The following is a 13,924-nucleotide window of genomic DNA, read 5'->3' as shown; positions in this document are numbered from 1 at the left end:
CCATCCCCAGTTGGGGGCGTGCAGGAGGTGGCCGATCAATGACAACTTTCTCATCATTGATGTTTCTCTCTCTCTCTCCCTCTCCCTTCCTCTCTCTGAAATCAATAAAGACATATTAAAAAAGAAAGTCTCCACCTCCACAACACTCTTGAACCATCAACACAGACTAACACTTCAACAAACTCACACTAAAGGCCAGTAACTACCATGAATACAAGACTTATTTCCCATTTATTTATGACATTGCTGGGGTTCAAACCAGTGCATAAAATCGATATTCTTCTCATATAAAGGGATTTGTTAACCCGCTATTGTCTTCAGAATCACTGTAATAAAAACCCTACCTGAAAAGGTTAATACAGAAGAGAACTTCAAGGTCTCAAAAGGTTGTGCAAAAGTTATAATAATTGGTACTAAAAACAAACACAGACAAATAAACAAACTACTGAGGGCTTGGCCCTTCCTCTCTTTCTGATACTGGCCTCTGACCTCTGCTCAGGGCAGTGGTTTTATAGGCTGGTGTGCGTCAGGATCCCTTGAGCGAGCAGCAGCCCAGGACCGCTTCAACAGGAAGGCTGGTCTCAGCGTCTTTTCCAAGTTCTCCAGCAATGGCTTTCAGACCAGGCTGATCAGAATCACCTGGGAAGCTTTGAAAAATAAATTCCCAGACTTTACCCTTGGAAAATTTCAAAAAAAAATTTATCTTTATTGATTTCAGAGAGAGGGAGAGATAGAAACATCAATGAGAAGAGAGTCATCATTGATTGGCTGCCTCCTGCCCACCCCTGACCACGGATGGAGCCCACAACCTGGGCATGTGCCTCAACCGGGAATCAGACCTCGATCTCCTGGATCCTAGGTTGATGTTCAATAGCTGAGCCACAGCCAGCCAGGCACCTGTAGAAATTTTGATTCAGTAGTTTGAGGTTGGGACCCAGAAATTTTTTTTTTTTAATTTATCTTTATTGTTGAAAGAATTACAGATGCCTTCCTCCCCCCCCATTGACCCCCTCCACCCCACTCCCGCTCCCACCCCAGGTGTTCACCATACTATTGTCTGTGTCCAAGGGTCATGCATATAAGTTCTTTGATTAATATCTTCCCACCCTCCACCTCCCGCCCCCCCGTTCCCTCTAAGATCTGTCTGTTTCATGTTTCCATGTGTCTGGATCTATTTTGTTTGTCAGTTTATTTTGTTCATTATATTCCACATATAAGGTAGAGATGACCAGTTGGGCTTGGGAACCATTGACTTAAGACTTTAGATAAGTGTCTCTCAAAGAACTCTAGCCCTCTGAGTTCACTAAGAATATTCACAACTCTGGGTAGGTTATAAATCACCATCCTTTGAGAATTTAACAAATTAAACTGTCTAGAAGTGATTTGATACTAAAAACCCTACCTGACTTAGCACTTAAATTAGCTAATGATTTCCTATCTACTCCCAACCCCAAGCGAAGGTCTGTACATAATATCTGTTTCCTGTGGCTGTTAAGTGCTAGCCACCCAGATTACTCATAAGCAAGTTGCTCCACAGGCTTTTTTCTATTAACTTCTCCCTCTTCTCCCATTTGGAGTCCCAGAGCTGCAAGAAACAGACAACTGGGCACCACTTGGAGCATTATGCATGAAGACATCAACCCAGAAACTGTAAACCCAGCCCCTACCCTACTGGCAGGGAGGCAATTAGACCACCGGAATGTGAGAAGTAATTTCTTTGTGGAAAGAAATGCTCCCATCACACAAGACAGTTTAAAAGCTTGACTGGTATTTTTTTAGAGAGAGGAAGGAAGGGAGGGAGGGAGAGAGAAAGAGAAAGAGAGAGAAACATCGATGGCCTCTTCCCTCCTACATGTGCCCTGAGTGGGGACCAAACTCACAACCTAGGCATGCGCCCTAACCGGAAACTGAACTTGAGAACTTCTGGTGCACAGGATGATGCTCTAGCCAACTGAGCCGCATCGGTCAGGGCAAGCTTGACTGTTCTTGAAGCCAAGAAAAGAGAAAGCTAATTATGACTTTAGAAGCTTCAAAAATACAGTGACTTTTGGGTCACCTCCAGTAGCCCCAAACCCAAAGATATCAAATTCCACTCCTGCATTTCTGAATCAGGTGTTTAAATGAAAAGTCCAGCACAGAAAGTATCTGAAAGCCACGACCGAGAAGGAATTTGGGAAATGACCTTTGATCTCATTTTCCTTTCAATCTGAAGTCATATCAGATTGATATCTCAACATACATCAGATGGCAAAACAAGCTTACAAGCAGCTGAGAATTATGATCCTTAAAACACAGATACTGATTTGTAATCCTTCCCACAAAACCCCAGAACACAAATTGAGCAATGAGATGATCTTATACAAAAGGCACTAACTGTACAGATGATGCGTTGTAGAATTAGGCACCTGAAACTTGTTTCATTTTGTTAACCAGTGTCACCCCAATAACTTCAATAAAAACAGAAAAAAGGCACTAACTTGGCCACATGAGCCAGCAGCAACTAAGAACCTAGTTGCAGGAGATGCAAAAATGCACATGGGTCCCAAGTGTCTTTTCTCCGTGACGCTGGCCCTCCTTACTAGACGGTCAGCAGGAGGCAGTTCAAATGCACTTAATAAAACCACTGGGTGGGCAACCAAAGGGAAGGACTTAGAACCTGGAGGGAAAACAAGCGTACTCCTCCTAGCAGCAGCCCCAAGAGGAGGAGGGCTTGCTTTGTAGGTTGATGTAGTTCCCCTGGGTGGACAGAGACGTATCTTCCCTGGAATTGCTCATCATCTTCTCGATGAGGACTCTGGAAACAATGAAAAATCTGCTTGAAAAGCTGGACTGAGGAAAGGGAGGGACAGCAGACACTGTCTGTCTTAACACCCAATGGCATTCAGCAAAGCCACAAGGTTTGTCCCCAGTCATCTCAGGAAAGAGGACAGCATCCCTGACCTTCAGAAGCTGGCATTCCAGTGGTCAGTCTGTTCCTATTTGCTCAGAAACAAGCAAAGGGAAGAAGGGTACATCTGTGTGCCCAGAGCGACTCACCTCATGGCCTCATTAATATTTTTGTTCTCCTTGACTGATGTCTCTGTCCAACCCGTGAACCCATTTTCCTTGCTGAAACGGTCAACCTGGTCTCGGCTCACTGCCCAAGGGGACAGATCACACTGGCAAAGACAGTAAAAAGGGCAACATCATAAACTCCCTGGGAACAGGAACGCAGTTCAGAGATCTGTGGATTTAAAACCTTTCCACCAATGGCTAAGAACAGCAGCATCTAAAATCTACATTCCACATTCCCTTCAAAGGGAAGGAACCTCCCAAAGAACATTTCAACATCCCTTGAAAGGAGGTAGAGATGATTCTGCCAGCTTGAGAAGGGAAGGTGCTCTTTGACAACAAGCAACCAAGAGCATTTTGGATAGCTTGCTCTCCCCCCACAGACTGAGGCCAGGGGCCATTTTCCTAGATTGACCATGTACCTTATTGGCCAAGAGCAGGCAGGGCACAGGCTCTCCATTGGGCAGTGTGAGCTTGCTGTCCAGGTCCTGTTTCCATCTCTGGCTGTTGCTGAAGGTAGTGGCATTGGTAACGTCAAACATAATAACACAGGCAGAGGCATCTCGATAGTATAGTCGTGTCATAGATGTGAAGCGCTCCTGCCCTGGGAGGAGAGGAGAGTTCTCTAGAAGGTGATCCTGAGAACCAGTCCCAGAACCCCCTCAACACCCTGCCCTTTCTACCTTCGTTGTGGGAGAGAAGGCAGTATGGATGGTGGGTGAGTCCAGATTCTGTACCCAGACTGTCCAAGTTCAAATCCCTGCTCTATCATTTACCATCTGTGTGACTTTGGACAAGTCAAGCTTTCAATGGCTAAATATTTCCCATCTGTAAAGTCGGGACAGAAGCAGTAGCTTTATTATAGGGTCGTTGCTGGGATTAATGAGTCGGTGAATCTGAAATGTTTAGAATAGTGCTTGACACATTAACAGCTATTATTATTGTCTTTATTTTCTGGGTAGTTTGTTTCTCACCAAAGTTAGCTGAAAACCTAGACAAAGTATCCTCACCCTGCTGGGGGAGCATCCACCTATGGCCTGGACAATCCACCACCTTGCCAGCCCCTCCACCCACACAGAGACTACTTTACATTTATTCAGGGCAAGACATCTGCAGAAAACATCTACAAAAGTTCTATGTCTATTCAGTTCATGCATCCTCAGAGCAGCTCAATCATTCCAGCTTCAAGAAAAAATTTCTGGTTTTACTGTCCCACTTTTTCTCTGGGAGCTAGCAGGTTAAGCCAAAACTTCTTCCTTTGTTCCTAACCAATCTTCCCAGCCTACCTGCAATATCCCACAGCTGGAGCCTCACAATCTCTGAGTCAGACCACTGGAGAACCTTCAGAGCGAAATCCACTGAAAATATACGTATAATAGAGTTGAGTACAATTTATCTTTAAACAATCCACGGAAAACCTCAGATCAAATATTCAGTTACAACACTACGGATACACAACTCCTATTTATTTACTTATTCATTTAATTTGTAGGCCCTCAATGAGCTGAGTTCACACTCACTCATATGTTAAGGATGGGACAGCTCATTCATACTCACTCTCAGATGGGAGTCTTTAGCTTTTACTCTCTTGTCAAACCAATTTATTTGATACTACTTGTCTCTAAGGCTGGAGATAGGAGGGTAGGGGTAATTATGAAAACAATTACTAATCTCAAGTTCAATAGTTTCTGGGAGATTTAGGGGGTTTTCTCAGGGAAGGGGTGATAGAGTACAAGGGGGAAATGAAGTAAGTGTGGTGGCTTTTGCCTCTTCTACATTCAATTTCACTCTTGGTTTCTAATCCAATTGCATTATGATAAAGACACACCCTTTGGGGAAGTCTACACCTCCAAGAGGCTGTAGGAATTATCTTGGGCAGGAATGGGACAGAGTGACAAGGTCCCAGAGGATTCCTAGAAAGAAGACACTGCATGGATGATGCTGAAGAGCTGTGCAGGAACCCACTGCAACATATGCAGATGTTGAGACCCACGACTTAAGGCTCAATGCCAGGGGAAGGGCTTTTGGGTAAGGAGAGAAATAGGATATTTTTGAGGTTTGAAAATATATTCTTCCACATCTGCGACAAAAATAAAGCTAGGAAAAATTTAGAATAAACACTGAAAAAAAATTAGCCAGAGTCACTTATATTCTTTACTAAAGGAAAACCAGAGCAATTGCTAAAAACTAGTGGGACACTTTTAAACTAAATCCATGAAATAGGGACCCTCAAATTATGTATGAGTGTGTAGGGGGCAGAGTGGGTAGGCAACCGGCTTTGAAACTTTAAACCTTTATTTTGCTGGATGTTCTTACAGAGGATTGTTTTAATTGCTTTGTAAATGCTTGTTGACAGTTTAAAATTCCGTAAGGGATACCAGCACACATTTTCAAAATTTACATTTGTGCAAGATTTTTCCTTTAAAAACAAAAGTTTTTTTTTAATGGAGATAAACGTTTGTTACTCTCCCCCTTTGCCAGCTCTGCCCAGCTAAGCATCTCCTATTAACAAAAAGGCATTCCTACTTCTGAAAAAAACAGTCCAAAGATTACACCTAGAAAGAAGCGAATGAACTCTTAAGGTGTTCTCTTCCTTCCTCCCTAACCCAGTTTGAGAGAAAAGGGGGTGGGAAGATAGGCCAGAAAAGTGGTGTATTTCAGATTCCTGAAGAATTCCTAGGTTGCCTTTATTTAAGCAATCAACGGACAACAAACACACAGCTCATCAGCCCTGATCAGCATCCGATTGCGTGGCCTCCCGTCTCTCCCACGCAGGCGCCCCCCCAAACAAAGCCAGGCCAGCTTAAATGCCTTTCTGCTCCTTCACCCAGGCAGGACAGCGGCCCCAGCTGGCATCTCACCGGGCCCTCCACGGGGTCCCAGCTGCCTCGGCTGGTCCTAGAGATTTGCCCGTGACCGCTCGGAGGGCTGCCTGGAGGAAGGGGCCTGAGGTCAGCGTTCCCTCGCGGAACGCACTCGCTCACGTTCCCCTCCTCCCTTCCCCACGTCTCATCTTCACACCTTCGCCCCCATCTCCTTCCAGGCAGTCAGCTCGGGCTGGGAAAGCCTACCCGGGGAAACCGCCAACAGGCATGCAAACCGGACGCCCGGCAACTATTCCCTCTGGGATCCCGGACACCCACTTCCTGACCCGAGGAAGGACCCGGCGACGGCAAATCCCCAGCTGCCACCCCCCTGGAGTCCGCCGCCGAGCCCGCGGTCCCGGCCTCCTGCCCGCCCCGTCTCACCTCCCACCGTGGACTTGTAGTGTCTGCTGAAGCTGTCCTGGGAATATCTCTGCACCAGGGACGTCTTGCCCACCGCGGCGTCCCCCACCACCAGCACTTTGAACAGGTGATCGCGGCTGCCCATGGCGAGCGGCGCGGCCGTGGAGCGAGGCGGGAGGCGGCGGGATCGCGGGTTTTAACCCCGTTGGCTCCCGGCCGCCGCCGAGCTGAAGTTCGGCATTCCGCCCCCAGGCTGCTGGGGCCGCTCCGACGAGAAAGCAAAAAGGGAAACTGCGCTCAACCTTTACGCGCTTCCTCCGCGCGCGGCCGCAGCCTGGGTGGGGCGCGGGACCCAGGGCGCGAGCTCCGGGCCCCCGGCGGGTCGCACCTTCTCTCCCCGCGGCCCGGCTGCCGAGAAACGGAATGAGGCCGGGACTTCCCCGGAGCAGCTCCGGCGAGCGACTAACGCCGGCCACCTCACTTCCCGGGTCGGGCCAGAAGATGGGAACCTTCCCTCCGCTGAACAAAAACAAAGTCTGGGGAAGGAGCGGTTCACACCTTCACACCCCGGCGCGAGCAGGCGCGGCCCCCCCCCCCCCCCGTCCGCTCCGCGAGCGTCACGTGCAGGGTCGCTTGGAGAACTACATTTCCCAGCTTACCTCGCCGCGAAGAGAGCCAGTCGAGCGCGGAGGCTCGCCCGCGACACCTCCTGGGAACTGTAGTTTATGCAGTACTGCTTTTTAAAAAACGTAGTTTCAAGGTTTTCCAACTCCTTCAACTTTCGGAATCTTATTTTAAAACAATTCCGGAATAGAAAAGATTCTTAAGAGGGGTTTATTCGACATGATCTCACCTGCCTAAATCTGTCCTCAGATAGGCTTCTCATTATCTTTAAAGGTTTTCTGGAGCAAAGATTAAAAATTATTCTACACATTCCATAAATTATTCCACTAATAAAAGCTCAAGCCTCATCCCCCGTGCTCCAAGTAAAGTCCATTTCCTATTCTTTCACTTAGGTACACAAACCCAGGATCTTGTGGACATGATAAAAGCCAACTCTTCTTACATTTCCCTCCTGACCCCAAAATCCTATCAGTCAAGTTCAGGGACACTTGATCACGAGATCGACCCTTACAAAAGCCCACGCTGTTCATGTAAGTTATTAACATTTAGTAACTAGCCACAGCAGTAAAGATAGAAAACAAGAGGCAGTTTGTCATTTTCGCTTCCACAGTCCCCAGTCTAGCTGTGCTATTCATATATCATCTGAGTTGGAAGCTAATTGGAGTGCACTGGGCACCCTCCTCTGTTTGTTGCTTCTGTTTGTTGCTCATGAATAACAAACTGTAGTTTTGCAAACAATTTTAATTTTTCAGCCTGCGACTTTTTTGACCCGCCTGCCGTTTAGGTAAGAGTTAAGGGGATAATGATCTTCATGGCAAGGAAACTAAGCCCCATTTCCCATGCCTTTCTCAGGAATGGCAGAGAAAGCAGCAGGGCCATGGGAAAAGAGCCCTGCCCAGGTTTCCTGACAGAGAGGCTGCCACTTTCTTTTGTGAAGAAGGAACATCAGCATGGCTCACAAGTTACTTAGCTCAAAATGTTTGTTACCCAGGGAGGGGAGGTCAGGCTGGGCTACTCATATTCCAGGATGTCTCAGACCTCTTTCCAATGGTCTTTTCTCAATCCTCATTGGCTTTGACATAGTTGACCACTCTTTGAAATTTGTTTCTCGCATGGCTTCGTGACACTGTTCTTTCTCGTTTACGCTCTATTTTTCTGATGATCATCTTTTTCCTTCATGGTTTCTTTCCATCCCATCACCCCCTAAGTATTTCCTTAGGCTTAATTCTAGGTCCCTGAGCTGATTGTCCTTTAAACTCTTTATTTAGTAAATTGCAGTTGGCCTCAAATATCTGAGTCTTGACTTTATCTCTTTTTTTCTTTTTAGTATATTTTTATTGATTTCAGAGAGAGGAAGGAAGAGGGAGAGAGAGAGAAACACCAATGATGAGAAAGTTCTTGATCAGCTGCCTCCTGTACGCCCTCTACTGGGGGTTGAGCCCAAAATCCAGGCATGTGCCTTGACCAGGAATTGAACCCCGATCTCCTGGATCATAGGTCGATGCTCAACCACTGAGCCATGCCAGCCAAGCTTTATTTATATCTTTATTGCCGATCAATTATGTTCAACTGCCATAAAGGTACATCTGCTTGGAAGTCCTTCCACAACCTTTTTCTCACTACAACCCCACAAAAACAGCTCCTTTTCTCAGCTTCCCTATTTCTGTCACTGGCCTCATCTTCCCTTCACTCAGACTTCAGACCTCAAGCATTTTTTAAAAATTTATTTTATTGTAGGAGGAACACTAAACATAAGATTTACACTCTTAACAAATTTTGAAGTGTGCAATATAATACAGAAAGAAACATTTTTCTTTAAAAAATTCTCACCCGAGGAAATTTTTTCCATTGCTTTTCAGAGAGAGTGGAGGGGGGGGGAGAGAGACATCGATGTGAGAGAGACACATTGATTGGCTGCCTCCTGCACACACCTGGACCAGGACTGGGGATCAAACTCGAAACAAAGGTATGTGCCCTTGACCAGAATCGAGGCTCTAACCACTGAGCAAGAACGGTTAAGGCAGAAAGATACAAATTTTAAAGTGTGCAATATGGGTACAATGTTGTATAGCAGTTCTCCAGGCTTTACTCATTTTGTTTAACTGAAACACAGCTCTTAACAACCACTATTCCACTCTTTGATTCTATAAATTTGACTATTTTATTTATTTATTTTTCAAGTTATAAGGGAAAGTTTATTTAGAAAGTTACATAGGTAATAAAAGTGAGCCATAGAAGAAACAGGTTAAGGAAACAAGTTACAGAGAGAAAAGAAGAGCTCTTGGAGCTTAGGAGAGAGGTTGGCAAAGGTGATTCCCCTGGGGAAGAGGACAGGAGGAAGGGAAAGGCCCCGGGGTGCCACAGAGAGGGGAGTGTGCCAAATTTGACTATCTTAGATGCCTCATCTAAGTGGAATCATGTAGTAGTTGTCTTTTTGTGACTTGGTTGTTTCACTAGGCACAATGTCCTTAAGGTTCACCCATGTTATTGCTTATTGCATATTTTTTCCTTTCTATAGGCTGAGTAATACTCCATGCATGCATGTACCACTTTTCTTTATCTGTTGATGGACATTTAGGTTGTTTCCATTTATTGGCTGTTGTAAATAGTGCTAACTTGGGAGTGCTGAGATCTCTTAGAGATCTGATTTCAATTTTCTTGGTTAAATACCCAGAAGTGGGATTGCTAGGTCATAAGGTAGTTTTATTTTGAATTTTCTGAGGGACTTCCGTACTGTTTTTCATAATGGCGACACCATTTTGAATTCCCACCAACAGTGTGCAAAGGTTCCAATTTCTCCACATCCTCGCCAACACTTGTAATCTTTGCTTTTTTGAAAATAGCTATCCTGACAGGTGTGAAGTAATATCTCATTGTGGTTTTGATTTGTATTTTCCTAACGATTAGTAACGCTGAATATTTTTTCATATACCTGTTGGCCATTTGTATGTCTTCTTCAGAGATGATTATTCAAGTCCTTAGCCAATTTTTTGCTTGTTTGTTTGTTTTTAAGAGTATACGTATTTTATTTACCTATTTATTTATTAATCATTTAAAAAATTTCAATTACAGTTTACATACATTATTATGTTAGTTTCAGGTGTACACTCCAGTGATTAGACATTAACTTAACCAACTTTCAAATTATGTTAGTTTTTTGTTTTTTTGTTTTTTTCTATTGCAAAAATAGAGAGCTGTTAATATTTCCTTTTACACACATCTCTTTATAGGCTCCCCCTTTTATTTTTAAAATTTTTATTTTATTTTATTTTATTTTATTATTATTTTATTTTATTATTTTATTTTATTTTATAGACCTTTATTGATTTCAGAGAGAGGAAGGGAGAGGGAGAGAGAGAAACATCAATGGTAAGAGTCACTGATTGGCTGCCTCTGCACTCCCCGACTGGGGATCGAACCCGCAACCCGGGCATGTGCCCTGACCCGGAATCAAACCCTGATCTCCTGGACCCCAGGTCGATGCTCAATTGCTGAGCCATGCCCGGCAGGGCAACTGTCCTTATTTTTTTGCCATTTCTGTTTTCTAGTTTTAGGGTTTAAAATTTTATTTTTTTTAAAATTTTCGAAGCCAGACATTTTCCTGGGAGCTTATATTCGGTTACTGTAATAGAATACAGTATCGTGCAGTAAACAGTAATATACTGTGCTTTACTCAGCTTCTGAATTTTAGCTGAAGAAGAGCGAACTCGAGGAGACTGTCAGCTGGCTGATCTCAGGGCTGGCGGTGTTGCCTGTAATTAGGTTGCAAAAATATCATCAGAGATAGGCTGGCACCAGGGAGGCCTGTTTTCAAATGTCCACTGGAATATACTATGTCAGTAGACAATTAACATTTTGCAGTAATTGGTGTCCCCTGAACAAAACTAAGATAACAGGCCCCGTGTTTCTGATCATTTCAGGAATGTTTTTGTGTTCTCTATTTAGGGGCTCCTTGGCCAGCTGTTCCATCCGGCTTCCTGCGTGGTGGGAAAGCCTGGGCTTCGAGAAATCGGGTGTGAATATAGGCCCTTGGGCAAGACAGATGACTCCTCTGAGCCTCAGTTTCTCCCTCATAAAATGGGGATAATATCTACTTTGCAATTATTAGAGATACTTCTGAAGTTGTAAATGAGGCTATTATTTAAAAGTATACTACAGTGTAACATACTGTATATTAAAACATTATACAAATAATCAGCATGCAATTGTCCTCTTTCCATTAACCCTTAATAGACTTGTTATTATATTGCTGCTTTGAAGAGTTAGTACTAGAGCCCAGGCTTGTTATAAAACGCGATTTCTTAATTGTTCTCACCACAAAAAGGAGGGAGAGTAAACATGTAGAGTAATGGATGTGTTCATTGACTCGGAGGAATCCTTTCACGATGTGTAACAAATCATTGCCTTATACACTTTAAATATGTTATAGTTTTGTCAATTATACCTCAATAAAGCTGGAAAAAAGTCTGATTTCTGAGATGGATAGTACTCAGCATTCAGTAAACTCTATATACTCGTCGCATCCTATGGGGATGTGTCCTGGGCCCAGTGGATCCAGCATTACCTTTGGAGTCAGACAGCCCTGCACGAGGCTTCATTGTGACTCTGCTTTGTCACAAACAAGTGTGTCTGCCTCATAAGGTCTGGTGTTGTCTCCTCTGTTCTCCAAACTCATCACCTGGAACTATTTGTAGTCCCCAAAAGAACCAGGCTTACTTTCCCACTTTCTAGCTCTTCCCGGCTTCCTCCAAGACTTCCCTGATCCTCAAGACTTGGCTAAGTGTCCTTTCCATCTGCGTGCTCCTGTAGCCACCCTTGATTTACACTTACGGTCAGTGTGCCAACATTGCCCAGTCAATGCCTCCCTCCCCCTCCCTTTAATATTGACTAGTATTTTGGGGTTTAGTATGTGCTGGGCAGTGCCTAGTGCTTTATGTGCATGATCTCATTGAATTCTATTAATCCAAGGAAATAAGTTTCACTACAGATGAGGAAACTAAAGCTCAGAGAGGGTAAATAACTTGCCCAAGCTCACACAAACACAAGCAGAAGAGCTGGGATTTGAACTAAGGCCTGACTCCAAACCCTTTGCAGTCAATTGTAAATTTTCTAAGGGCTTATAGTGAAGGCATATAGTAAGTATTCAACAAGTAACAGCCATTATTATTTTGATCCAAGCAGGCTGTAAGCCTCTGCAGGGATGGAATGTTAACCCCTTGGCACAGTATGCCAACTGAGGCCGAGTCAGTGAGTGGAGAGCAAGGCCACTGCATTGGCTTCCGGCCTATGCCCCAGAGCACCATTGGTAAATGATTGATGTGTTTTCTATCATACATCTCTGTCTTTAAGAGATGTTTCTTCAAAAGAAAAAATAAACATATGGGACCACATCAAACTAAAGAGCTTCTGCACAGCAAAAGAAAACAGCCTCAAAATACAAAGGAACCCCATGGCCTGGGAAAACATATTTGCCAAGAATGTATCTGATAAGGTGCTAATTTCCAAAGTGTACAAAGAACTCATACTACTCAGCAAGAGGAAGACAAACAACCCAATTAAGAAATGGGCAAAGGACCTGAATAGACGCTTCTCCAAAGAGGACATACAGATGGTCAAGAGACACAAGAGAAAATGCTCAGTGTCGATAATCATCAGAGATGCAAATTAAAACCACAATGAGGTGTCACTTCACACCTGTCAGAATGGCTCCCATCAACGAAACAAATGACATGTGCTGGTGAAGGTGTGGAGAAAGGGGAGCCCTAGTACACTGCTGGTGGGAATGCAGACTGGTGCAGCCATTGTGGAAAACAGTATGGAGGTTCCTCAAAAAATTAAAGATGGAGCTGCCTTTTGACCCAGTGACCCCACTTCTAGGAATATATCCTAAGAATCCTGAAACACTAATCAGAAAGAATATATCCACCCCTATGTTCATAGCAGCGCAGTTTACAATAGCTAAGATCCGGAAACAGCCCAAGTGCCCATCAGTAGATGAGTGGATAAAAAAGCTGTGGGACATTTACACCAGGGACTACTATGCAGCTGTAAAGAAGGAGGATCTCGTACCCTTTGGGACAGTAATGGAAGGACCTGGAGAATATTATGCTAAGTGAAATAAGCCAGGCAGAGAAAGACAAACATCACACGATCTCACTTATATGTGGAATATAATGAACAAAATAAACTGATGAACAAAACAGATTCAATGACGTGGAAGCATGGATCAGACTGACAAATGTCAGAGGGATAGAGGAGGGCGGGTGGGTAGAGGGGGAGAGAGTAACCAAAGAATTTAAATGTCTATATGTACAACCCAAGGACATGGACAATGGTGTGGAGAGGGACTGGGAAGGGGGGTGGGACAGGGTGGAATAGGTCATTGGGGAGAAAAATGGACATCTGTAATATTTTAAACAAAAAATAAAATAAAATAAAAAATAAAACAAAATAAAAGCAGTAATTCAGAGCTAAAACTGCAGGGGGTGGGGGGGATGTTTCTTTTTTCCTTTTTGTTAATCCTTACCCGAGGATATTTTTTCATTGACTTTTAGGGACAATGGAGGGGGGAGGGGGAAAGGGAGGGGAGAAGGGAAGAGAGAGAAACATTGATGTGAGACATATAGATTGGTTGCCTCTCGCAGGCCCCAACTGGGGCCAGGGATGGAACCTGCAACACAGGTACATGCCCTTGACAAGGACTCGAACCTTCAGCCTTTCATTGCACAGGCCAACGCTCTAACCACTGGCCAGGGTGAGATATTTCACTTCTTGTCACACTTTGGCCCCTTTCCACGTCTGAGGGAGGAGGGGGGACTAGAGAGGAGGGGGAACTACAACAGCTGAAGCTGCTTTTTGATGAGACACACAGGAACCACCAACCACCTAAATAAACGTCCTCTTTATTTACCAAATATAATTTATCAGTTATGTTGACATCTGTCAATTCAGTTATAGTAACTATAAATAATTCTCTTAAGACACAGTTCTGTAACTTTTTAAGGATACAAGAGTAAACCAAT

The 13,924-nt window shown here is 44.2% G+C and overlaps 1 protein-coding gene across 2 annotated transcripts; it reads right to left on the bottom strand.

Annotated features, from left to right (window-relative positions):
- Nucleotides 1-1,687: 1,687 nt before the first annotated feature.
- On the bottom strand, nucleotides 1,688-6,612 carry RAB29 (RAB29, member RAS oncogene family). 2 transcript variants are annotated; one of them, XM_016215843.2, is made up of 5 exons: nucleotides 6,300-6,612; nucleotides 4,338-4,409; nucleotides 3,474-3,655; nucleotides 3,037-3,158; nucleotides 1,688-2,794 (listed from the first exon to the last, which is right to left on the bottom strand). In XM_016215843.2, exons 1-5 carry the CDS (start codon nucleotides 6,421-6,423, stop codon nucleotides 2,683-2,685), a joined length of 612 nt encoding a protein of 203 aa, XP_016071329.1. In that variant the 5' UTR covers nucleotides 6,424-6,612; the 3' UTR covers nucleotides 1,688-2,682. The 2 variants fall into 2 exon arrangements, with proteins under 2 accessions (XP_016071329.1, XP_016071336.1); XM_016215850.2 differs by lacking the exon at nucleotides 6,300-6,612 and having other exon boundaries at nucleotides 3,474-3,650; nucleotides 4,338-4,406.
- Between the last annotated feature and the right edge of the window lie 7,312 nt (nucleotides 6,613-13,924).

This window comes from Miniopterus natalensis, chromosome 19 (genome assembly GCF_054644295.1).
Source record: "Miniopterus natalensis isolate mMinNat1 chromosome 19, mMinNat1.hap1, whole genome shotgun sequence".
Lineage (NCBI taxonomy): Eukaryota > Metazoa > Chordata > Mammalia > Chiroptera > Miniopteridae > Miniopterus > Miniopterus natalensis.
This window is presented reverse-complemented; position numbering and strand designations above follow the sequence as displayed.